The sequence below is a fragment of the Macaca thibetana genome, chromosome 19, assembly GCF_024542745.1.
Source record: "Macaca thibetana thibetana isolate TM-01 chromosome 19, ASM2454274v1, whole genome shotgun sequence".
Classification (NCBI taxonomy): domain Eukaryota; kingdom Metazoa; phylum Chordata; class Mammalia; order Primates; family Cercopithecidae; genus Macaca; species Macaca thibetana.
This window is the reverse complement of record NC_065596.1, coordinates 24,858,059-24,882,260: the sequence shown is the minus strand read 5'-3', so window position 1 is coordinate 24,882,260 and position 24,202 is coordinate 24,858,059. Positions and strand designations below refer to the sequence as shown.

Here is a 24,202-nt window from a genome sequence, read left to right as displayed (position 1 = left end):
GGTGAAACCCCGTCTCTACTAAAAATACAAAAAATTAGCCAGGTGTGGTGGCGGGTGCCTGTAGTCCCAGCTACTTCGGAGGCTGAGGCAGGAGAACGGCGTGAACCCGGGAGGCGGAGCTTGCAGTGAGCCAAGATCGCGCCGCTGCACTCCAGCCTGGGTGACAGAGCGAGACTGTCTCAAAAAAAAAAAAAAAAAATCATTAAAGTGTACACATGAAATAGGTAGATTCTATGATATATAGAATACACCTCAATAAAATTGAACAAAGTATTGGTAATTGTTAATCCACATGTCATTTAACTTAATAAGACTGGATTCTGCATCCACACTAATAGAATATTTATAGTTGAACGAATGAATAAGCAAATGAAGGAGGAGGGGAAGCTCACCTTTACAGGAGAATGTGCACTAATAAATGTATTTCTCCTTAAAAATTTTTATTTAACTAAAAAATTAGGGAGTGTATATTGAGAGCAACTTGAATCTGTGTTCCTGGGGTTAAAAAAAAAAAATTCAAAATAATAACTTTACAATGCAGAAATCTGACAAACATGACTTTGGCCAAGTGAAAAAAGTTGAGATCACCAATGAAGTGACAAACTGACATATGCCCCTGTTATGTTGCAATAAGAAATTTACCACTTCAGGCTGGGCACGGTGGCTCATGCCTGTAATTCCAGCACTTTGGGAGGCAGAGGCGGTTGAATTACCTGAGGTCAGGAGTCTGAGACCAGTCTGGCCAACATGGTGAAATCCCGTCTCTACTAAAAATACTAAAATTAGCTGGGTGTGGTGGCAGGCACCTGTAATCCCAGCTACTTCGAAGGCTGAGGCAGGAGAATAGCTTGAACCCGGGAGGTGGAGGTTGCAGTTAGCTGAGATCGTGCCATGCACTCCAGCCTGGGCGACAAGAGCGAAACTCCGTCTCAAGGAAAAAAGAGACAGAGAGAGATTTACCACATCTGTGGTATTCCCGCAAAAAAAGATGCATATATTGAAGTTAAACATGAAATACATCAGAAAACCCAAAATGAACATCTTTGACCCAAATAACTTCATCTATACTCTTCAAAAATAACAAGGATAAAATATCAAGAAAAAAAGATGAAAGCTATGCTATTTTTCGAGATTAAAGACTAGAAAAACCTGACAACTGAAAGCAACACCCATGCCCTAACACACATTCTATACACACTCGGTTGGGGTGAGCATCTCTGTCAAAGAAAAAAGCCAAGGATCACTCACGTAGAGCTTTGCCGTCAGAAGCCAAAAAGTCCTTCCCTGCAGCTCTTTTGGAAAGGTAGGGCTGGGTAAGGAGAAGGCTGTGAAACACCCTGACCGTGGTCGCCGTGCGCCATAAAAGTTAAATGCGCCTCTTCCTTCATGGAAGTGGACGCAACCCTCGCTTTCCTAAAAAAGGTCAGAAGGCGTCCAGAATCATCCAGCGTCCTGCAGGGATCAGGGAGAAGGGCCGGTGCCCCTGCAGCTGGAGCTCTCACCCCACCCGGGGACCGGCTTTGTGGGAAATTAACAAGAGACCACCAGTCACCAAGTGACAGGGGTTGCTTTAAGGCTCTCATTTGTGTTACCTCTTCCAGTTCCCAAAACGATTCTATTAGGATGTTCCTAAAGTCCCCATCTTAAAGAACGGTAACGGTAGACCCAAGGAGATTAACATCCTAACGTTTTATCGCGAGGACGTGGCCACGCGCGTGGGGTGCAGGGAGGCGGAGTGGGCGAGCTCAGAGCCCCGGAAACCCTAAAACCTGGCGAGACGCAACCCGACAAAGTCCCAAACACCCCGGGGACGCGAGGACAGCCCCAAGCCCAAGAAGGCTCCACTGACTAGAACGAAAACAGCGGCCCTCGCCCCGCCAAACCTCTGCTGTCCGACGGGGTTTCTTTTCCCCTAATTCGATCACCAGTTGGTTGAGGATCCAATGCGTAGGTCCAGGAAATTCAGAAGGGTCCGGCGGAACTGACCCAAACCACCAGGGACAAAACTGCAGCAACCTTACAGTCCCGGAGCGGAAGTGCCCTCTACTCCACAGAGCGTCTGGACTCCACTTCCCAGAATTCCTGAGCCAAACTGACCGCGGCGACCCCGAGCGTCTGCACTACACTTCCCAGAATTCCCTGGGATCCGCCTGCCACAGCCAAATTGACTGCGACTCCCCTGAGCGTCTGGACTACATTTCCCAGAAATCCCGATTCGCCTGCCGGAGCCGAACTGACCGCTACTCCACTGAGCACCTGGACCGCCGTTACCAGAATTGCCTGTGTCCTCCTCCTGGAGCTAGTGTGTGCGACTCCATAGAGCATTTGTTACACTCCTCCGAATCCCGAAGGAAAAACGCTCAAAATCTCATTCTTCAGGGGGAAGCGTTGCCACTCCGGGGTGCCCACTGGGAACGAATCCCAAACCCACGAGCGCCTGCCTGGTGGGGAATGTGAACTGTTATCCTGAGAATCGTCCTTCTCTCTCCCTGGTTCAGGACAGAAAATATTGAATAGACGGGAATTCCTGAAGTCTAAACGCCTCCAACGATAAGAGGAGTGTTATTGGAAAGGGAACAAGCGAGAAGACGCAATCTTCGAGGAGTTAAGTTTTGCTAATCTAATGGTAAGAAGTGGTATCTAAATGTAGTTTTAATTTGTATTTGTTCTTTTGTAAATAAAGTGGAGCATCCTTGCATATTTTCCGTTGCCATTATTATAGTGTTTGTGAATTGGTCAAATGTTTTGCCCACATTTCTATTGAGTGTTTAGTCTTTTTCCCTCCGTTAAGTATTATTTACAGATTCATACTAACATTGTATCAAATATTGCTCAACCAAAAAGCTTTTCCTTTGACTTCTGTTTTTCGCTATGCAGAACGTTTTTAACATAGTCGTTTTATTATTTAAAAAACATTTTTGAGGTGTAATTCACAAAACAAAACTATTTTAAGGCCGTAATTCAATGGCAATGGCATCTAGTACAAATAGAGTGTTGTTGATGTAGGAGTTAAGAAGCAATCACTTAGGCAGATAGGGTATGGGAGCCCTCGGTAAGGCTTTTCTGTTTAATGAAAAACAGCCCCAAATTATTTCCTTTCCTAAGGAAGAGCAGCCTGTAAAATGGAGCTGCCGCAGACATAGATACCGCCAGTTGTGCCAATCATGTTCAAGATGGCGGCTCCATCTTCCCTTCTCTTTGCCAGCCACGTGCACAGTAAGGAGTAGACAAGATGGGCCAATCAACTGGGAAGTCTATTTGCATAAAAAGATTAGGGTGGGGCGACCAGCCTTCCCCAGGCACTACGTAAACGTCATAACTGATCGAACCAATCTGTGACGCCTATGTAAATCTGACAGTGCCTCCTCAAACTGGACTGTAAAACTCAGCACATTCGCTGCCAGCCGACCCTCTTCCGCTCGGAGACCCCTTCCTCTATAGAGTAACCCATTTCTCTTTCTCTTCTACCTATTAAACCTCCGCGCCTAAACTCCTCTTGTGTGTCCCTGTCCTAAATTTTCCTGGCACTTAACGACGAACCCCGGGTTTATACCTCAGACAACGTAGCTGCTTCATTGTGAAACCACCACCTCTTGAATTCCAAAACATTTTTATCACCCAAAGAAAACCCCATGCCCACTAAGCAAATCACTACTGTTGTCCATAATCCCACTCCTGGTGAAACATTAATCTTTCTCTCCTTTCTATTACCTGTTTTGGACAAATCATAAAAATGAATGGAAGCTTTTGTTTCTAACTCCCTTTGCTTAGCATAATATTTTTAATGTTATTCACATCATATCACATATCAGTACTTCATTCCTTTTCATAGATGAATAATATTTTATGTTTATACTACAATTTGTTTCTGCATTCATACGTTGATGCACATTTGGCTTCTTTTCACCTTTTGGCTGTAGTGAACAGCGTTACTACAAATGTTCATGTACACGTATTTGTTTCATTACCAGCTTTCAGTTTTTTGTTTGGTTTTGTTATTTTTTGAGACGTTGTTTCGCCTCCCGCTTTCCAGCAATTCTCCTGCCTCAGCCTCCTGCGTAGGATTACAAGCATGCACCACCACGCCCGGCTAATTTTGTATTTTTAGTAGAGACGGGGTTTCTCCATGTTGGTCAGGCTGGTCTCGAACTCCCGACCACAGGTGATTGGCCCGCCTCGGCTTCCCAAAGTGCTGGGATTACAGGCGTGAGCCACCGTGCCCAACTGTGTATTCCACTTCTTTCTGCTGCTGAGACAATAATTTCAGATGACTTATCTTTATATTCACTCATTCTGAAGATAATATAGCAAGAGTAGGGAGATGAATATTAGGTGCACTTACCTATGGCTTCAGAGCCTGCACAAACAATCTCATATACACCACTTCCAAATGGAATACTAATCTGCACATGTAACTTAAAGAGATGCAGGGGTCGACACCCAGTTCATGATGGAAAGCATAAGTCACATGTTAATTTTGTGGTCTGTGGTCAAGTGTTCTGTCCCTTTTAAGACCCCTAGTGGCCGGGCGTGGTGGTTTACGCCTGTAATCCCAGCACTTTGGGAGGCCAAGCGGGTGGATCATGAGGTCAGGAGTTTGAGGCCAGCCTGCCCAAGATGGTGAAACCCCATCTCTACTAAAAATACAAAAATCAGCCAGGCGCGGTGGCGGGCGCCTATAATCCTAGCTACTCAAGAGGCTGAGGCAGGAGCATCGCTTGAACCTGGGAGGCGGAGGTTGCAGTGAGCCAAGATTGTGCCACTGCATTCTAGCTTGGGCCACAGAGCAAGACTCTGTCAAAAAACAACAACAACAAAAAACCCTAGCAAAATGAAAAGCTTCTTCTCAAGAGGAGAGTAAATATATGCAGAGGATGGCAGAGATTTGCTTCAAAATCCTAAGCATCTGAATTTTGATTCTCCAATTAGGGCCAGCCATAGGCTTCAAACGTCACTATCTGCCACTGACATTTCAAACACTTTTGGACCTCCGGGATCATAGGGTTTTAGTGGCAGAGAAGCTTCCGTGGCAGCTGGGACATATTATACAAACTTGTCTGGGACAAGTCAAAAAGTTTTTAGGTCACTCATAAAAGTCAGAGAGCACAATCAAAACAATAAGTTGCATCCAATATCAAAAGTGGTACACTAAGCATTGTGACACTTTTCTTTGCTTGTAGCGGGGGTGATATGCCCTACTTGTCCTATACCTTAGAAAAGATATCACTTTAACTTAACACACTTAAGATATTACTGTGGTGTATACCTGATGAGTTAGCATCTGACAATAGTTTGAATATGTATCCCCTCCAAATCTCATGTTGAAATATGACCTCCAGTGTTGGAGGTGGGGACTATTGGAAGGTGCTTGGTCATGGAGGCAGATCCTTCATGAACACTGGTGTCCCCACCAAGGTAATGAGTGAGTTCACACTATTAATTCACACAAGAGCTGGTTGTTTAAAAAGATCATGGCATAAAAAAATTAAAAATTCATGGAAGTACAAAATGGAAAAATGCCTGCAAATCCTCATTGCCAGCAAAGATCAGTAAAAATATTCATTTATACAGTATGTAAACACTTAAAAGAACATAAAACACACAAAGATATTTATTTGATTAGGTTATGAAGGCTAAAAAAAGCCACATTTTCTCCTTTTGTTATTGTGTCTATGTCATCATCTCATTGATTTCATGTTATTATAGGAATAAATGCAATTCACACAAATTCCTGTTCTTGAACACTTGTTCTTTCCATTTTAAAATGGAGTGACATCAATGTGGTCTTCTACTTTTTGGAGTTTTAGTGTCATAGGCATAATTTCCTAACCTATGGTTTTCATATCAAACAGTTGCACCTTATACATTCTGACATGTTCTGCTCTCCAAAAGACATATTTTTACTGCCAGCAATAAAGAGGAGGATTTAAGTGTTATTCCTGCCCCAATAATGAATATATTTGATGAAATTACCAAACTCCATTAAGTTTCTCTTCCTGTTTCATAGGGTTGGTGGAAGAATATTGGATAAGAAAGTTGACAAAAGTTGTCCTTCAAATTTAGAATATTTTATACCAGAAAAAAAAAAAGAAATTGTACAGCAATTAAAAGGCAATCATACCAAGGCCTGCATAGAAATCACAAATCATGATCAATCTAGGATTGACTAAGAAAATTTCTGTCAATGTACATCTGGCACTTTAAAAGTGTTACTGTAAATCTTGCCTTAATACTGTTGAGAACACTTAATTGTAAAATATGCAGTGGCCTGTCATTGCAAAATTAACCAAACCTTTTCAGTCTATACTGTGAGAAAAACTACAAAAGACGGTTAAATTTATGCCGTATAAAGCAATGAACATTTGATAGAGGCACAAATAATAATCCAACTTAAGAACACAGGATGGGGGGAAGTCAGGAGCCAAGTGCAATAAAATAATATTCAATGAATATTATAAATCTGATCAAGAAAAAAATTAAAAGGAAAAAATAATAACATTCAAAATATTGCTATGGATTGCAGTACTGAGTTTACTCTGCATTTCAACTCATGTTTCCCAGAATTATTTTTTGCAGGCTTCCCTTTTTGGATACATAAAATTGTATCCAAATCCATACATATGTTTTATCTTTTCATGATTTGACAAACAAGTACTGAACACATACCAAGTGCTAATCAATGTTAAGGCTGTGACGATTTAGCAGTAAAGAAAGACACATGTAGCTTACATTCTAGCGGACGTCAATTTTGGCATGTCCACCGTTAGAGTTCAGCAAATTCATGAACTCTTACTCTTTCTAAGGCCTGTCTCCTGAATGATAGCTGTAATTATCAAACTTCTGAATGAAGCTTTATTGCACCATTTACAAGGATTCTCCACTATAGTGGTCCTGAGACTACTGGGGCATGCTGAGTTATGGTTGAAGCACTGATGTTATCTTAAACAAAGGTTTTACCTCTTCCAAGAATGGGTGAAATTTATCATCAGCATGGATTCAGAGATAAAGTACTCAAAGGGAAGTGCTTACTATGTGCCTCATATTTTAATGTTTCTCTCCTTTGTGAACTTTCAGATGAGATTGCATTCATGAAGACTGAGTGAAGACTTTATCGCACCATCACATCACTAAGGTTTTTCTCCAACATGAACGTTCTGATGAAGCTGAAGACTTGAGGCCCGACTAAAGCACATATCACACTCCTGACACTTCCATGTTTTCTCTCCCACGTGGACCCTCTGATGCACCTCAAGATTCAAGCGCCTGTTGTAGCCCTTCCCACAGTCCTCACATTTGTATGGCTTTTCTACACTGTGAACTTTTTCTAGGACTTTAGAGAATGAATTCCGTACAATGTTCTTCCCATGCTCCTCACATTTGAGAGGTGTTTCCCTGCTGTGGCGTCTCTGATGGGTCAGACGAGTTGAGGACCATCTGAAGCCCTTCCCACACTCATCACATTTGTATGGCTTTTCTCCAGTGTGCACTCTTTGATGAGAATGAAGCTGTGAATTCTGAGTAAATCTTTTCCCACACTCTTCACATTTGAATGGTTTTTCTCCACTGTGCAGTCTCTGATGTTTCAAAAGACACGAGGCCCAGCCAAAACTCTTCCCACATTCTTTACAATTATATGGTCTCTCTCCTGTGTGGACCTTCTGGTGCATATCAAGATTAAACTTACTGTTGTAGCCCTTTCCACACTTCTCACATTTGTATGGCTTTTCTCCAGTGTGGACTCTCTGATGGGAATGAAGATGTGAATTTTGAGTAAACCTCTTCCCACACTCTTCACATTGGAATGGTTTTTCTCCACTGTGGAGTCTCTCATGTTTCAAAAGACATGGGGCCCGACTAAAGCTCTTCCCACATTCCTTACAATTATACAGTTTCTCTCCTGTATGGACGCGCTGGTGAAAGTCAAGATCCAACCTCCTTTTGTAGCCCTTCCCACACTCCACACATTTGTATGGTTTTTCTCCACTATGGGATCTCTGGTGGGAATAACATTGTGAATTTGTATAAAATCCTTTACCACATTCTTCACATTTGAAGGGCTTTTCTCCACTGTGGACTCGCTGATGTTTCAAAAGACACGAGGCCCATCTGAAATTCTTCCCGCAATCTTTACAATTATATGGCTTCTCTCCCGTGTGAACCATATGATGTGTATAAAGATCTCGCCTGCAAATAAAGCCTTTTCCGCACTCCTCACATTTGTATGGTTTCTCTCCTGTGTGGATCATAAGATGACTATTAAGTGCTGATCTCTGACGAAAGCTCCTACCACACGTATCACATTGGAATGGTTTCTCTCCCGTGTGAACCATGGAATGCCTATTAAGTCTTGATCTACCACAGAAGCTCTTACCACATATATCACATTTGAATGGCTTCTCCCCAGTATGGATTCTCTGATGTTCTTGAAGCTGGGAATCGTGAATGAAGGCCTTCCCGCATTCCTCACAATTATAAGGTTTCTCTCCTGTGTGTAATTTATGATGAACATTAAGCGCTGATCTACGACTGAAGCCTTTCCCACATTCCACACATTTGAATGGTTTCTCTCCAGTGTGGACTCTCTGATGAGTTTGCAGACGTGAGCTCTGACTGAATTCCTTACCACACACGTCACACTTGTAGCGTTTCTCTCCCAGGTGGACTCTCTGATGAATACGAAGGGCTGAGATGTAACAGAAGCTTTTTCCACACTCATCACATGTATGAGACATCTCTCCTGAGTGTAATTGTTGATGGAAATCAAAGATGGAGACATCACTGAAGGACTGTTTATATCCATTGCCCTGGGAAGATTTCTGTCTTGTGTGAATTACAGATAGTCCTGCCTCAGACTGGCTGGGGAAATCACCTTCTCTGGAGAACTGAGAGCTATTTATCACCAAGTCTTGAGACCTGGTTAAATCACTTGCAATTTTTTCCCAGATTTGCTGGCAGGACCACTCTTGATCTGTTCCTGCTTCTGAAATAGTCTCCATCTCAGTTTGGATCTTGTCTCCTATCAGAATACAGAATTAAAAGACGAGGACAAGTGAAGCCTTTGTTCAGTGTTATCAAGATTTCACTTAGGCCATGGCATGAAAGTCTCAAGAGTACAGGCAACATTCAGTTTTTCTTTTTCTTTTTCTTTTTTTTTTTTTTCGAGACTGAGTCTGGCTCTGTCGCCCAGGCTGGAGTGCAGTGGCCGGATCTCAGCTCACTGCAAGCTCCGCCTCCCGGGTTTACGCCATTCTCCTGCCTCAGCCTCCGGAGTAGCTGGGACCACAGGCGCCCGCCACCTCGCCCGGCTAGTTTTTTGTATTTTTTAGTAGAGACGGGGTTTCACCGTGTTAGCCAGGATGGTCTCGATCTCCTGACCTTGTGATCCGCCCGTCTCAGCCTCCTAAAGTGCTGGGATTACAGGCTTGAGCCACCGCGCCCGGCCAGTTTTTATTTTTCAAGTGCACCATAATCTCCAGTTTGGATGAGGCCAATTTCGAACTAAACCAAGTATCATATGTAAAATGCTTGGTAGAAATAAAAGACTTACAAAAAACAATAGACGTTGACATGGGTGTGGTGAAAAGAAACACTTATATACTGCTGGTGTGAATGTAAATTAGTACAACCTCTATAAAAAGCAGTATGGAGATTCTCTAAAGAACTAAAAGTGATCTACCATTTGATCCAGCAATCCCACTACTGTCTTCCCAAAGGAAAAAGAAGTCATTACATCAAAAGGACACCTGCACGCCTATATTTATTACAGCACAATTCACATTTTCAAAGATATGGAACCAACCTAAGTGCCTATCAACCAACGAGTGGATAAAGAAAATGTGGTATATATACACCATGGAATACTATTCAGCCATAGAAAAATGAAATAATGTCTTTTGCAGCAACTTGGATGGAGCTGGAGGCCATTATTCTAAGTAAAGTAACTCAGGAATGGAAAACCAAATACCATGTTTTCACTTATAAGTGGGAGCTAAGCTATGGGTATGCAGAGGCATACAGAGTGATATAATGGACTATGGAGACTCAAAATTGGGAGGCTGGAAGGTAGGGTAAGTGATAAAAAGCTACAAGTTGGGTACAGTGTACACTACTCAGGTGATGGGTACACTAAAATCTCAGACTTCACCATTAGACAATTCATCCATGTTACCAAAAACCACTATACCCCAAAAGCTACTGGAAAAAAATTTTTTTAAATAAAATAAAAGACAATAATAAAATTAATATGATACAAACATTATACCTGCTACTCTTCCTAGTGAATTTCCTAATCAGTCTAAAATCTTGCATGGTAAATTGTGAAACTAATAAATTATGTATATAATAAAATATGAATCAAAACCAACTTTAAAGAAAAGTAATATAATCAATACTTGGTACATTTGTGTTTATATTGTGTATCCTTACAAAGTAAAGATATTAACCTCACTCAAAATGAGGTCTGGATGTTCTCCTCAGGATCTAAGAGGTAATTTCTAGGAGTTTATGCGTGAGGAGAGTGTCTTTGTTTGCTTGGGGGCAAAACTAGGTCACTGGAAAGTGAAGCAATATGATTTAGGGTTGTGGCTGGCCACGCCTTTGGGGGTTGGTGCCCCCCATGTCACAAAGAGCAATGTGATTTAAGGTGGGGCTTTAGGTTACATGCAATCAGTGGCCCAGGAGACTGACTAGCCACATGGGAATCAATCAACAAATAATGGCTATGTAATGGAGCCTCAAAAATTACTTGTAAAGCCAGGGCTCAGGTGAGCTTTCCTGATTCGCTGTACTCTCTACGTCACACCTTAATTCTAGGAATGTAACGCATCCTACTTTATTGCAAGAATACAAGATCCTCATTTGGTACTTCCCAGAACTGTTCCTTATTTTTCTCTTGGTGAAATGTAATGTGCACCTCTACCCTGTAAATATCCATAACTTTTAGTATAAAAGCATTCAGTGAGTTCTGCTTGCCTTTCTAAGTAATTACTGAATGTGAAGGTAGTTTTGGAAAATCCCCACACTTGCAGTTGGTGTGAAATGAGAATGATCTTCTGTAAACTCTTGCTCTAAACTGTGTAGTCAGTTAAACTCTTCACAATAATATCAAAGGCCTACGAGTGTTTATATCTACATATTCATAATATTCCTATACAAGAATTTTGCATAACATGTATCTTTAATTTTATTTTTCTGTAGATGTGAACAATAATTTGGTTATCTGAAATAGGTAAGAAACAGACAACTGCAGTTTTGATGGGAATCTGAAAGGTTGGACTTGACAGGGGCATACAAAGGGTGATGCTCCTGATGAGACAATGAAAGGTGATGAGAACACTTGGGATAAAAAGAATGCCTGAGGGGTCATGCCCTGGTTGGTTCCATGGGGGAGTATTAGACTCTCATTTAAAAAAAAAAAAAAAAAAAAAAAAAAGCAGAGGCTAGGCGCCGTGGCTCACGTCTGTAATCTCAGCACTTTGAGAGGCCAAGGCAGGCAGATCACTTGAGCCCACGAGTTGGTGACCAGCCTGGTTAACATGGTGAAACCCTGTCTCTACTAAAAATACAAAAATTAGCCAGGTGTGGTGGCGCACATCTATAATCCCAGCTACGTGGGAGGCTGAGGTATAAGAATCATGTGAACCCAGGAGGCGGAGGTTGCAGTGAGCTAAGATCATGCCAATGCCCTCCAGCATGGGTGACAGAGTGAGACCTTGTCTCAAAAAAAAGAAAAAAGAAGAAAAAAGAGGGCAGAAAATACATGACATAGATAAATATGCCTTTATACCTATTTCCAAATGGCATAATATAGACAAGAAGGGAGCTGTGAAATAAATTTAAAACCTTCTAATGAGCATTTAGGAAAAAAGAACTAGAAAAGAAATGATCACATCTTCATGACAAGCAAGAAAGATATCATTTCATGAAATGCCTACTAAAGTAACCCATAAACATCTACATGCATGAAAAATGTTTGTCCTGGTTATGATGAAAGATGTGTTTCTTACTATGACTCACACTCATAAAAATGTTGAAAACGTTGGTCAGGATATTACCAAGTCCTAAATTAAGTCAGTCAAATGGAAGATAACTTCCAAGGCTGAATCTCGGAAAACAGTAATAGGTAAATGTGTACCCAATGGTACACACTGGAATATGGATATATTTAACACACTGTTACTTAAGAGGTTTTTGGGGAGGAGAGAGTCTCTTTCAGGGTTATGATGTTTTGAGAGGGCAGTTTCCTGATTCCTTCCAAGTTATGAAGTTGAAAATAGAGAACTAGGTCTCTAAAAAATAAAGGAAAAGTTATGTTGTAAAAATCTATATTCTTTTATGTTTTTAACAATTAAATTTGTATACAATGAAGATGCAGAAATATACATATTTTTGAACAAAGACGACCAGAAATGTAGGCAATGTTCAGCTGCGTGAATTGTGTTGCTCTCTTCCTCATCCTTCCCCATCCAGGAGAAGGAGAAACCTGGGGTCAGTGACGTGCATGCAGACTTTGGAAAGGCAAATGGGCTGCAGATGGGTAAATGTCTCAAAGGAAAGCTAGCTGGGAAGCTGGTTATTATCTGTCACATCACAAAATGGAGATTTTTTCCCCTTGTAGAAAAGCTGTCTCACTAGCAGACATCAGGATGCTCATTCAAAAATGATTTCTTTCCAGAAATGAGTATGCTTCCTATGAAAAGCTCCAGGATAAGTCACAGGGAAGGCATATTGATCAGTGTGGTAATAAAAATAATGCTTAGAAGTTTCCATGCGATGTGGGCCCACTGTAAACACACAATGTAGTCAAATAAGGGAATCTAAGAATGTTCTAATTAAATACATGGCCACTGGAAGACAAAAAACACGTTCTGCAATATCTCTCTTTCACCGTGGTTTGTGTTTCACTTCTTAGCTCTCTCCATGATTCCAGGAGACAGTGAAGTCACCCCATTCAATAGCTTATACATCAGGTTAACAAATATTTGGAAACCTGCCATGTACCAGGACTATTCTAGACACTGAAAATACAGCCAGAAGAGTTAAAATTTCTTAGACATTACAGTCCAGCATGTAGAAGTGACAGATAAACAGAAGTTAATGAGACTTGGTACAAGACAGCACAAGAAGAATCAAAATAGAACGGAATTATAGAGAGTGGTTTGGGATGGCTTCTCTCATGACTTTAAAACTGAAAAGAAACCTGAATAACTGAAGGAGATGCCAGACGGCTTTAAGGTGACAGAGTATTCCAATGACTGAGATAAGCAAGTAAGGACTGAGTCAGAAGCTTCTGTAGAGACAGAATAATGGTTCCTAAAGGATGTCCACATCCAGTCCCCAGGACCTATGATCACGTATACAGCAGGGGAATAGAGGTTGTAGATGCAATTAAGGTTGCTAGTCAGTTAACCAGAGAACAGGAAGATCATCCTGGATTATCCAGGAGTGATCAATATAATTACAAGGGATGCAAAAGGTGAAAGAAGGCATAAGAAGAGTGGCAGAGGGAGCGCGACTACGGGGATGCAAGTTGCTGCCTTTGAAGATGGAAGAAGGAAAGCAAGAGCCAAGGAGTGTGGACAGTGCCTAGACACTGATAAACCAAAGCAAAGGCTTCTCCCCAAGAGCATCCAGAAAACATGAAGCCCTACAGACAACTTGATAACTGCCCAGTGAGATGTATCAGACTTCATCCCTAAAGAACACAAAAATAATAAATGTTTGTTGCTCAGTCTGCTAAGTCTGTGATCATTGGGTACCAGCAAAAGGCAACACAGTGTCCTTGGGAGGACAGAGAAACAGCAGGGAGAATAATGTGGCTGGTAAAGACAGAGCAACAGGGAGAGGACAGGAGATGCAGTTAGAGAGGTGGCAGAGAGGGGATGAATGGCAGAACACAGGTTCTCTAAAAGTCCATTAAAGAGGTTGTAACTTTAATAAAGATAAGCCAAACAGGCTTTTGAGCTGAGGAATGACAATCTGACTTACATTTCCTGAGGATCACTTCGGCTGCTATGAGAACAGATGTCACGATGGGAAGGCAGGCAGCAGGGCCACCAGGTGTAAGATGGTTGTCAATAATCCAAGAAAGAGGTCTGGCCATTTAGGCCAGGGCAATGGATTTGAGCACAGACAGAAGTAAACAGATGGAAGAGACGTACAGGGATTCACAGTTGCTTGATTCTTACCTGAATCCCCTTCTCTTTGGGTTGCTGTCTTCATCATCCAAATCTTTTCTTCCCTTAGGAAGTGGAAAGTATCCCTGTGGAATGCTTGATGTCCTGCAAATAGGCAAAGTTACGTGCTTAATCCCAACACATTCTAGGTAACATCAAGGTAAAATTTACTAGAAATGTAGGTTCTCACTGCACACTCACTGTCCTCACCCACTGAGAGAAGGTTCCTGAAGTTCTCCAGCATCACATCCTGGTACAGCTTCCTCTGGGCAAGGTCCAGCAGCCCCAGCTCCTCTTCAGTGAAGACCACAGCCACGTCCTTGAAAGTCATTGCCTCCTACAGCATCAAACATATGCAATCTCAACCCCATGACCAATGATTCCTGGGAGAGGGGTGGTACTGAGCAGACAGAGGGGAGGGGTGGGAAGTTGTTTTGGATCTTGAGAGACATAGGTCAACTCATAGGTTTCCTACTCATTCTGTCTGAATCCTGACAGTGACTGATTTTCCTGAGTTCCACCAGAAACGCAATGATGAAAAAGACCTCCTGTATTTTTACTTCGTGCAATCATTGAGTCTCCTTGTAAGTAATCCTCTAGGACTCTAAATGTGTCGTCCTGGGCTACACATATATACGTTTTGATAAATCTTGACAATCACCTCAGCAACATTTCGCAATTCAGTCCTGACTTTGCTTGATAATGCCCATTGTTTTCCTCTCTCAAACTTGAACCCTGGATGTTATTGTTTTTCTTCAACATTTGCCAAACTGACAAGCTTATGGTGACATGTGTGAGTAGTTACGCAGTGAGCCCTCTGTACTCTCAAGGCAAAAACTACATATATTAATTGCAACTTTGAATGTCATGATCTGCAGCCAGCATGCCTCAGAGCGCATATATAAGGCTCTGTCCCTTCCCAGTCATGTCACCTTGGACAAGCTGGCCTGAATGCATTACTTTCCTCTCTGTATAATGATTGTCACATGATGTAGTTTTTAAAGAATTAAACAGTGGAATATACATATGGTACTGGGGAAAAGTGTGCAGCACAGACTGAATACTTAATAAACATTAGCTGCTTTGATTTTTGTCAATTATTGTTATTGATTTTATCTCATGTCTGCATAGTGTTCCATGGAACTAATCTATTGTTATTCTAAATAATGAATATTTAATTTTATATCTTTTTCATGATTACCAATCCAATAAAGAACATCATTTCAGGTAGATCTTACTCTCCTATTTAAAGTAAGTTTTAAATAGCAAAATGTCAAAAAATAAGAATGTTTAAAATCGTGATTATGTCACATTTTCTCAACTTTTTTTTTTACCTAACTTCAAAATCTTTCAAGGGGATACATTATCCTGATTTTTCTTAACATAGCCAAAAGCAGGTTATCAATTTTCCCATTATTTTGGCAATCTGATTAGGAAGAAATTGGTTTTTTTCTTTTTTCTTTTTTTTTCTTTTTGTAGATATAGAGTCTTACTATGTTTCCCAGGATGGTCTTGAGCTCCTGATTTCAAACACTCCTCCTTCCTAAGCCTCTTAAAGTGCCAGGATTACAGGTGTGAGTCACGGGTCTGGCCACAATTTTGTTTTATTATTCTCACTTATTTGATTATAAATGAATACCACCATCTTTTCAAATATTTATTGATGTCTGTTTTTCTCCTTCTATACATTCCTGGTAATGTCCTTTATTCATATTTCTTTGGATTTTCTTCCCTAGTTTGTGCATAAGATTCTTATTTTAGATTGTATCTTTTTTTAGATATCCAAATGGTAAATATTTTCACCTTAGACTATTACATTTTCTGGTAACATTGTGTAAGGCATCTTTTCCCATAATGAATTTTAAAATTTTCTATAATGACTGTGGTAATTGCTGTCCTTGGGTGCCTGAAGTGCTGGGGGCCATGGAAGAGGTACCATGACAGGAAGAGAAGACGTCCCCCTCCCAAGGTAGGGTTAGGGAGGAGCAATGCCACCTGTGGACGTCATCACTCAACAGGACACTCCAAACACCCACACCACAGGGCACAGGCCCCTCAGTGGAGAATTCTCTCTTTCTTCTTCTCTCTCTTTCAACTGAGGAAAATGGCAAAAATGGCTAATATTCTTGAACCTTGGTCTCCTGTCTGAACCCAAGCAGGTTTCTCATATTTCATGTGTTTAAGAGGAAGATAAGAACTGCTTCAATCAGCTGTTCTGAGGAGTAAATGAAGAAACAAAACACAAATGACTGGCAAATCTTCTAGTATCATACACAAAAAATTTACGTTAGGCTGGGTGTGGTGGCTCATGCCTGTAATCCCAGCACTTTGGGAGGCCCAGGTGGGTGGATCACCTGAGATCGGGAGTTCAAGACCAGCCTGACCAACATCGAGAAACCCCATCTGTACTAAAAATACAAAATTAGGCGTGGTGACGCATGCCTGTAATCCCAGCTACTCAGGAGGCTGAGGCAGGAGAATCCCTTGAGCCCAGGAGGCAGAGGCTGCAGTGAGCTGAGATTGTACCATTGCACTCCAGCCTGGGCAACAAGAGTAAAACTCCATCTCAAAAAATTAAAAAAAAAAAAAATTAGCTTACATATTACTTTGGTCAAATTCCTTAATATATAAAGGAATAAAGAAAGGCCAGTAAATAAAAGACACAGAAGGCATGACTCAGGCATGGGGGAAAGAGAATCTAGCTCTTCCTGTGTGGAAACTTCCAGCAATCCTTGTGTGAAGCCACAGTTACAGCCTGCCGTGATGTGCCACATATGGATACTCTATCTACAAAACAGCCACCGTGGCACACATCAAAAGTAGCCTTTCAAAACTGAGTTCCTGGTGTCTGGGAGTATAAAGTAATTAAAAAGGAACATTGATTAAATGGGAATATGGTGCAACCATTAAAAATGAGCATTATATAATATTAAATACAAAGAGTGCAATTTAAATTAGATTAATATCACCAATACAAATACAGTTATGAATGTACATGAAGAAGAGTATCACAGGACAAAAATAGCTAATGTGTGAGCAGAGAAGTAGTATAATGAAATAATTATCCATTCCTACTATCTTGTCTACTCCATAGAATAAATGACACAAGAAAACAAGAAGTAAAAACAAATGCAAAATCCACTCAAAAGTAACAAAGGAAGCACCTGGTACACAAGAGATCCTCAAATGTCTGCTTTTCTCCTTGAGTCTTCCCAAGACAGAGAAAAATTTGTGACAATCTGAGTACTGAGATGGAATTTTAAGAGTAATAGAAACAAGTCCTACCCACCTTGAACATGGTCATTTTCCTTCTTACTTCTGGAAACTTGCAGAGTCCTGAGTGATGCAGTTCCTGGAAAAGCAGAATTGTGCCTGCAGAGTGCCAGGAAAGGCAGAAAAAGAGACATGAAAAGGTGGCCAGGGATGCCACCCACCAACAGGGATGTGTATTGTGAATTGGCACATGAATGTTCACAGCAGCATGAATCATAAAAACCCAAAACAGCACAACCAAAATGCCCTCCCCGGGGTAAATGAGTAGACAAATCATGGTCTATCCATACAATGGAATCTCATTTGGAAATTTAAAGAAATGAAGTACTGACTCATGCTACAACATACATGAACCTTTGAGACATTATTGCTAAATGAAAGAAGTCAGTTACAAAGGGCCACATATTGCAGGATTCCATTTCTATAAAATGTCCAGGTAGGAAAACACATATAGAGAGAAAATTGATTAGTGATTGCTTCAAATCTGAGTGAGAATGATGTCTAACCATAAGTAGGCATGAGGAGATCGATATGAGAATGAAATGATCACTGAATTGTGGTGATGGTTACTCCATTCAGCAAACTTTCTAATGATCACTGGATGTACACCTGATATAAGAAAGTTCTATGATACCATAGGTTGGAAAAAATAATTGTTAACATACACATCATTTAACTTAACAAGAGTCAATTCTAAGTCCATATTGATAGAATATCTGTAGTTGAACAAAGAATAAATGGAGGAGGAGATCATTTTACAGCTGAATGCCCATGAATAATGTTATCTATTACTAAGAAACTTTATTATTTTCATTTTTTTTTAAGTAACTTTATAGTGGAGAAATCTGAAAGACAGCATCTCGGCCAAGTGGACAAGGTTGAGATCACCATTGAAGAGACAAACTGACATCACTCGGACCCTGTTATGTTGCAATGAAAAGGACATTTCACCACTTCTGTGGTATCCCTACCAACAATACATAATCTGAACCCGCACGTGAATTACATCAGACACACCTCCAAATTAATGCCTTTCTCCAAAACACCTTGCCTATACTCTTCAAAAATATCAAGCATAGAAAGACAAAGGGTGTAGAATCCTCCAGATTATAGATTATGGAAATGTGACAACTAAAGGCAATGCATAAAATTAGACTGTGAACACGGGTGGTGGTGGCAGATGGGTAGGGGACACTTGTAAGAACCTTAAGTGAAAAACAGAACAAATTTAAATATAGAACTGCAGAGTACATAACATGAAGTTAGGTAATATGTTATCTAGCACTATATAATAGATAATACAATAAACTACTATTAGCAGTCTGGATAGATATCTAATATTAAATAAATAACATTATCCAGTATACAATCTAATATTATCTAATATGTTATGTGAAACCATATACTAGCCCTTCCTAAGCTCCTCTCACCAAGATAGCTCCTGCTATGTGGGCTTCCTTGCTGCAGAAAGCTATAATCAGCTGTCTCTGGTTACAGGTATATTTCTGGTGGTATTCAGCTGATGGTCATCAACAAAACAGGAAAAATGTAAACACTTGACAAACGTGGGTAAAGAGTAAATAAGAATTTCTTAGGCTATTTTGGCAACTTTTCTATAGGTTTTAAATGATATGAAAATAAAAAGTTTTATAATTTCAGAAAACATAAGAAAAATAATAACAATGAGATTAATGAGTATGATATAACATGATAGTTCACTAGTTTAGTCTCTTTGTCAGTGTTTGGAAATTTCCATAGTTAAACACATAAGGGGGAAACATTAAGAAAAAATTATAATAATTTAAAAATGTTCATAAACCTATAAATATACAAAAAAAAAAGAAAAGAAAAGAAACATATTACAAGCTTAACAGTTGCTATCTTTACATCATGGATTAGTGGGTAATAAAAACATTTTGTTCTCTTTTTTTTTTTTTTTTTTTTGAGACGGAGTCTCGCACTGTCGCCCAGGCTGGAGTGCAATGGAGGATCTCGGCTCACTGCAACCTCCGCCTCCCGGATTCAAACGAGTCTCCTGCCTCAGCCTCCCAGGTAACTGGGATTACAGGCGCCCGCCACCACGCCCAGCTAATTTTTGTAATTATGTTTTAGTAGAGACAGGGTTTCACTATCTTGGCCAGGCTGGTCTCGAACTCCTGACCTCGTGATCCGCCGGCCTAGGCCTCTCAAAGTGCTGGGATTACAGGCGTGAGCCACCGCGCCCGGCCCATTTTATTCTTAATAAAGAAAAATAGAATGCTCTACAATGATATGGTTCTGTAAGAGTACAAAATATTTGTAATGATTGAAACAAAATAGTTGACAACATTTTTAAAAACTGAGAAAAGCTCACGCCCCTAAGCCTTGCTTTCCCCACTTAAGTCCAACTAGCTCCTCTGCCTCAATGAGAACGTATCCAACAGAAGATCAAATCAGGCCCTGACCCGGACTGCTTAGGTTCCAACCCCAGCTCCACCTCTCACGAGTCGGGTGCCTATGCGCCCTGTGTCTCTCTTTCGTTTTTAAAATAGAAAAAAGCAATACTTCTCCACAGAGCCACGGTGTGGCGTAAATTTATTTGTATAAAGCCCTTAGAATGAAGTTACTAATTAAGACTTAATTATTATCGACCCCCATGCCCGAGGACACATCCTATACACTCTCGGTTGGGGTGAGCATCTCTGTCAAAGTAAAGAGCCAAGGACCACTCACGTAGAGCTTTGCCCTCAGTAGCCAAGAAGTCCCTCCCTGCAGCTCTTTTGGAAAGGTCGGGTTGAGGAGGGAGAAAGGTATGAAATACTCTGACCGCGTCGCGGTCCCCCATAAGTTAAATGTTCCTCACCCTTCATGAAAGTGGACGCAAACCTCGCCCTCCTAAAGAGGTCGGAAGGCTTCCGGGATCATCCGGCGTCCTGCAGGGATCAGGGACAAGGGCCAGGGCCCCTGCAGCTGGAGCTCTCAGCCCACCCGGGGACCTGACAGGCTTCGTGGGAAATTAACAAGAGACCACCAGTCACCAAGTGACAGGGACTGCTTTACGCCTCTCATTTGTGTTACCTCTTCCAGTTCCCAAAACGATTCCATTAGGATGGTCCTAAAGTCCCCATTTTAAAGAACAGTAACGGGAAACCCAAGGAGATTAACACCCCAACGTTACATCGCGAAGAAGTGGCCGCGCGCGTGGGGTGCAGGGGGCGGAGTGGGCGAGCTCAGAGCCCCGGAAACCCTGAAACCAGGTGAGACGCGACCCAACCGAGTCCCAGTGCCCCCGGGACGCGAGGACAGACCCAAGCCCAAGAAGGTGCCACGGACGAGAACGCAAACAGCTGCCTTTGCCTCTCCAAACCTCTGCTCTGCGACGAGGCCCCTTTTCCCCTAATTCGATCGCCAGTTGGTTGAGGATCCAATGCATAGGTCCAGGAAATTCAGAACGGTCCTCAAGGCGCGGAACTGACCCAAACTGTCGCGGAAAAACTGCAGCAACCTCAGTCCCCAAACGGAAGTGCCCGCGACTCCACTGAGTGTTTGGACTCCACTTCCCAGAATTCCCCGGGACCCGCCAGGCGGAGCCAAACTGACCGCTACTCCACTGAGCGTCTGGACTACACTTCCCAGAATTCCCTGGGACCCGCCTGCCGTAGCTAAACTGACCGCGATTTCACTGAGAGTCTGGACTGTACTCCTGCAGCATCACCCTCCGGGGGAAGTGTTGACGACTACTAGGAAGCCCTTGACTACTCTTTCCACCGGGAATGAATCCCATATCCCCGAGCGCCTGTTGGGAAATGTGGACTACCTTGAGAGTCGTCCTTCCTTTCCTCTCCCTGGGTGCCCAGGAGAAAATATCGTATAGAAAGGAATTCCTGAAGTCTAAACGCCTCTAGTGATGACAGGAGGGTTACTGGAAAGGGACCAAGCGAGATGATACAATCATAAAATAATTAAGTTTTGCCAGTGGTAAGAAATGGCATGTAGTTTTAATTTAAATCTCTTGTAAACAAAATGGAATATTCTTGCATATTTTCAGGTGTCATTATTACAGTTTTTGTAAATTGTCCAGATGTTTTGCCCACTTTTTTATTTTTTGGTTTTATCCCTCACTTTTCAAGCACTGTTTTTATATTCATGATATTAACATTTTATCTCGCAAAGATTTTCTCAACAAAAACGTTTGTTTTTTTCTTTCTTATCTATGCGAAACATTTTAACGTATTTTATTATTTAAAACATCTCTATTGAGGTGTAATGCACAAAACGTGAAAGTCACCAAAAGTTAGGAAACATTTTCATCACCCCAAAGACCCCATACCCACTAAGCAATCTCTGTCCTATTGAATTACCTATTGTGGACATTTCATGTAAATGGAATTATAAACTATGGAACCTTTTGTTTCTGACCCCTTTCACTTAGCATACTGCTTTTGTTTGTTTGTTTTTGTTTTGTTTTTTGAGACTCACTCTGTGGCCAGGCTGGAATGCAGTGGCGCGATCTTAGCTCACTGCAACCTCCGCCTCCCGGGTTCAAGCGATTCTCCCGCCTCAGCCTCCAGAGTAGCTGGAACTACAGGCGCGTGCCACCACGCCGGCTAATTTTTCTGTATTTTTAGTAAAGACGGGATTTCACCGTGTTAGCCAGGATGGTCTCGATCTCTTGACCTCGTGATCCACCCGCCTCGGCCTCCCAAAATGCTGGGATTACAGGCGTGGGCCACCGCACCCGGCCAGCATACTGCTTTTAAAGTTCATCCACATCACAGCATGTACCAGTACTTCATAATATTTTATATTTATGCTACGATTTGTTTTTTTGTTTGTTTGCTTTATCATGTTTTGTTTTGAGATGGAGTTTCCCTCTTGATGCCCAGGCTGGAGTGCAATGGCGTGATCTCAGCTCACTGCAACCTCCGTCTCCTGGGTTAAAACGATTATTCTGCCTCAGCCTCCCAAGTAGCTGGGATTACAGCTATGTGCCACTATACCCGGCTAATTTTTTTGTATTTAGTAGAGACAGGGTTTCACCATGTTACTCAGGCTGGTCTCGAACTCCTGACCTCAGGTGATCCACCCACCTCAGCCTCCCAAAGTGCTGGGATTACAGGCCTGTGCCACTGTTTATCCATTCATTCATTGAGGGACATTTGGGTTATTTCCACCTTTTGGCAGTAGTCAATAGTGTTGCTACAAACAGTGGCATACAAGTATTTCTTTCATCACCTGCTTTCAGTTCTTTTGGGTATACACCTAGATATGAAATTTAGTGATTCGTATGGTAATTCCATGTTGGGAACCACAAAACAATTTTCCACAGCAACTGCACCGTTTTTACACTCCCACCTTCAGTGTGTGAGGGCAGTAATTTCTCCACATCCTCTCCAACACTTATTGTGTGTGTGTGTGTGTATATATGTATGAAATATATATGTATATGTATATGTGTGTATGTATAAATTGGAAACGGGGTCTCCCTGTGTTGTGCAGGCGGAATTGCAGTGGCTATTCACAGGCAACATCTCACTACTGATCAGCATGGGAGTTTTGACCTGCTGTGTTTCCATCCTGGACCAGTTTACCTCTCCTGAGGCAACCTCATGGTCCTCTGCTCCTGGGAGGTCACCATGTTGATGGTGGACACCCAGTGGGCATAGCTTACTACACCTCAAAACTCCTGGGCTCAAGCGATCCTCCTACTTCAGCCTCCCAAGTAGCTGGGACTACAGTTGCCTGCCACCACATCGGCTATTTTCTATTTTTAAAGATGATAGCCAACATAGCTGTTTTAAAATGGTATCTCATTATTGGTTTGATTCGCATTTTCCTAATGACTAATAGTTGAGCATCTTTTCACACGATTGTTGGTAACTTACATATCTGAAATTTCTATTTGTATCTTTGCCCATTAGAAAATTGAATGATTTCTCTTCTTGTTATTGAGTTGTAAGAGTTCTTTTTTTTTTTTTTTCTTTTTCTTTTTCTTCCTCTTTTTGAGAGATGGAGTCTCTCTTTGTTGCCCAGGCTGGAGTGCAATGGCACATCATGCCTTGCTGCAGCCTTGACCTCCCAGGCTCAAGCGATCCTTCTGCTTCAGCTCCCGAGTAGTTGGGACCACAGGTGTGGGCCACTATGCCTGGCTGCTTTTTGCATTTATTTTTTCATTTTTGTAGAGACATGGTTTTCACCATGTTGCCCAGGCAGGCCTCAAACTCCTGGGCTCAAGCAATCCACCCATCTCAGCCTTCCAAAGTGCTGGGATTATAGGTGAGAGCCACCTCACCTGGTCTAAGAGTTATTTATATATTCTGATACTAGACACCATGCTGTATGGTCTTTTCATGCTCTTGACAATGTCTCTGTATGCAAAGCATTTTTTTGCTCTAGTCCAATTTATGTGGGCTTTTCTTAGCTTGTGCATATGGTGTCTTATCTAAGAATCCATTCCAAATAAAAAGCCTTAAAGATGAACTTTTATGTTTTATTCTAGGAGTTGCATAGCTTAAGCTGTTTTATTTAGGTCATTGATCATTTTGAGTTAATTTTTAGGTATAGCGTGAAGAGTGGATCTAACTTCATTATGTTGCATATGTATATATAGTTGCCCAGCACTGTTTGCTAAAGAGACTATGCTTTCTCCATTAAGCCATCTTGGATCTTTCTTGAAAATCAAGTTACTTTAGATGTATGGGTTTCTTTATGGACTCTCAATTCTATTCCATTACTATAGCTTGGTAGTAAGTTTCGAAATGGGGAAGTGGGAGCCA

General features: G+C 41.5%; 1 protein-coding gene and 2 long non-coding RNA genes across 3 annotated transcripts; 2 read left to right on the top strand and 1 right to left on the bottom strand.

Annotated features, from left to right (window-relative positions):
• The first annotated feature begins 1,974 nt into the window (after positions 1-1,974).
• LOC126943390 (uncharacterized) lies at positions 1,975-7,358 on the top strand. The gene is made up of 2 exons (XR_007721747.1): positions 1,975-2,626; positions 7,075-7,358. It is a non-coding gene; the product is annotated as an uncharacterized LOC126943390 (long non-coding RNA).
• On the bottom strand, positions 5,576-20,939 carry ZNF224 (zinc finger protein 224). Its single transcript, XM_050772007.1, has 4 exons — positions 17,464-20,939; positions 14,385-14,511; positions 14,187-14,279; positions 5,576-9,016 (listed from the first exon to the last, which is right to left on the bottom strand). The coding sequence occupies exons 1-4, from the start codon at positions 17,722-17,724 to the stop codon at positions 7,128-7,130; spliced, it is 2,370 nt and encodes a 789-aa protein (XP_050627964.1). The 5' UTR covers positions 17,725-20,939; the 3' UTR covers positions 5,576-7,127.
• LOC126943392 (uncharacterized) lies at positions 10,360-13,961 on the top strand. The gene is made up of 3 exons (XR_007721749.1): positions 10,360-10,763; positions 11,197-11,227; positions 12,911-13,961. It is a non-coding gene; the product is annotated as an uncharacterized LOC126943392 (long non-coding RNA).
• Positions 20,940-24,202: the final 3,263 nt, after the last annotated feature.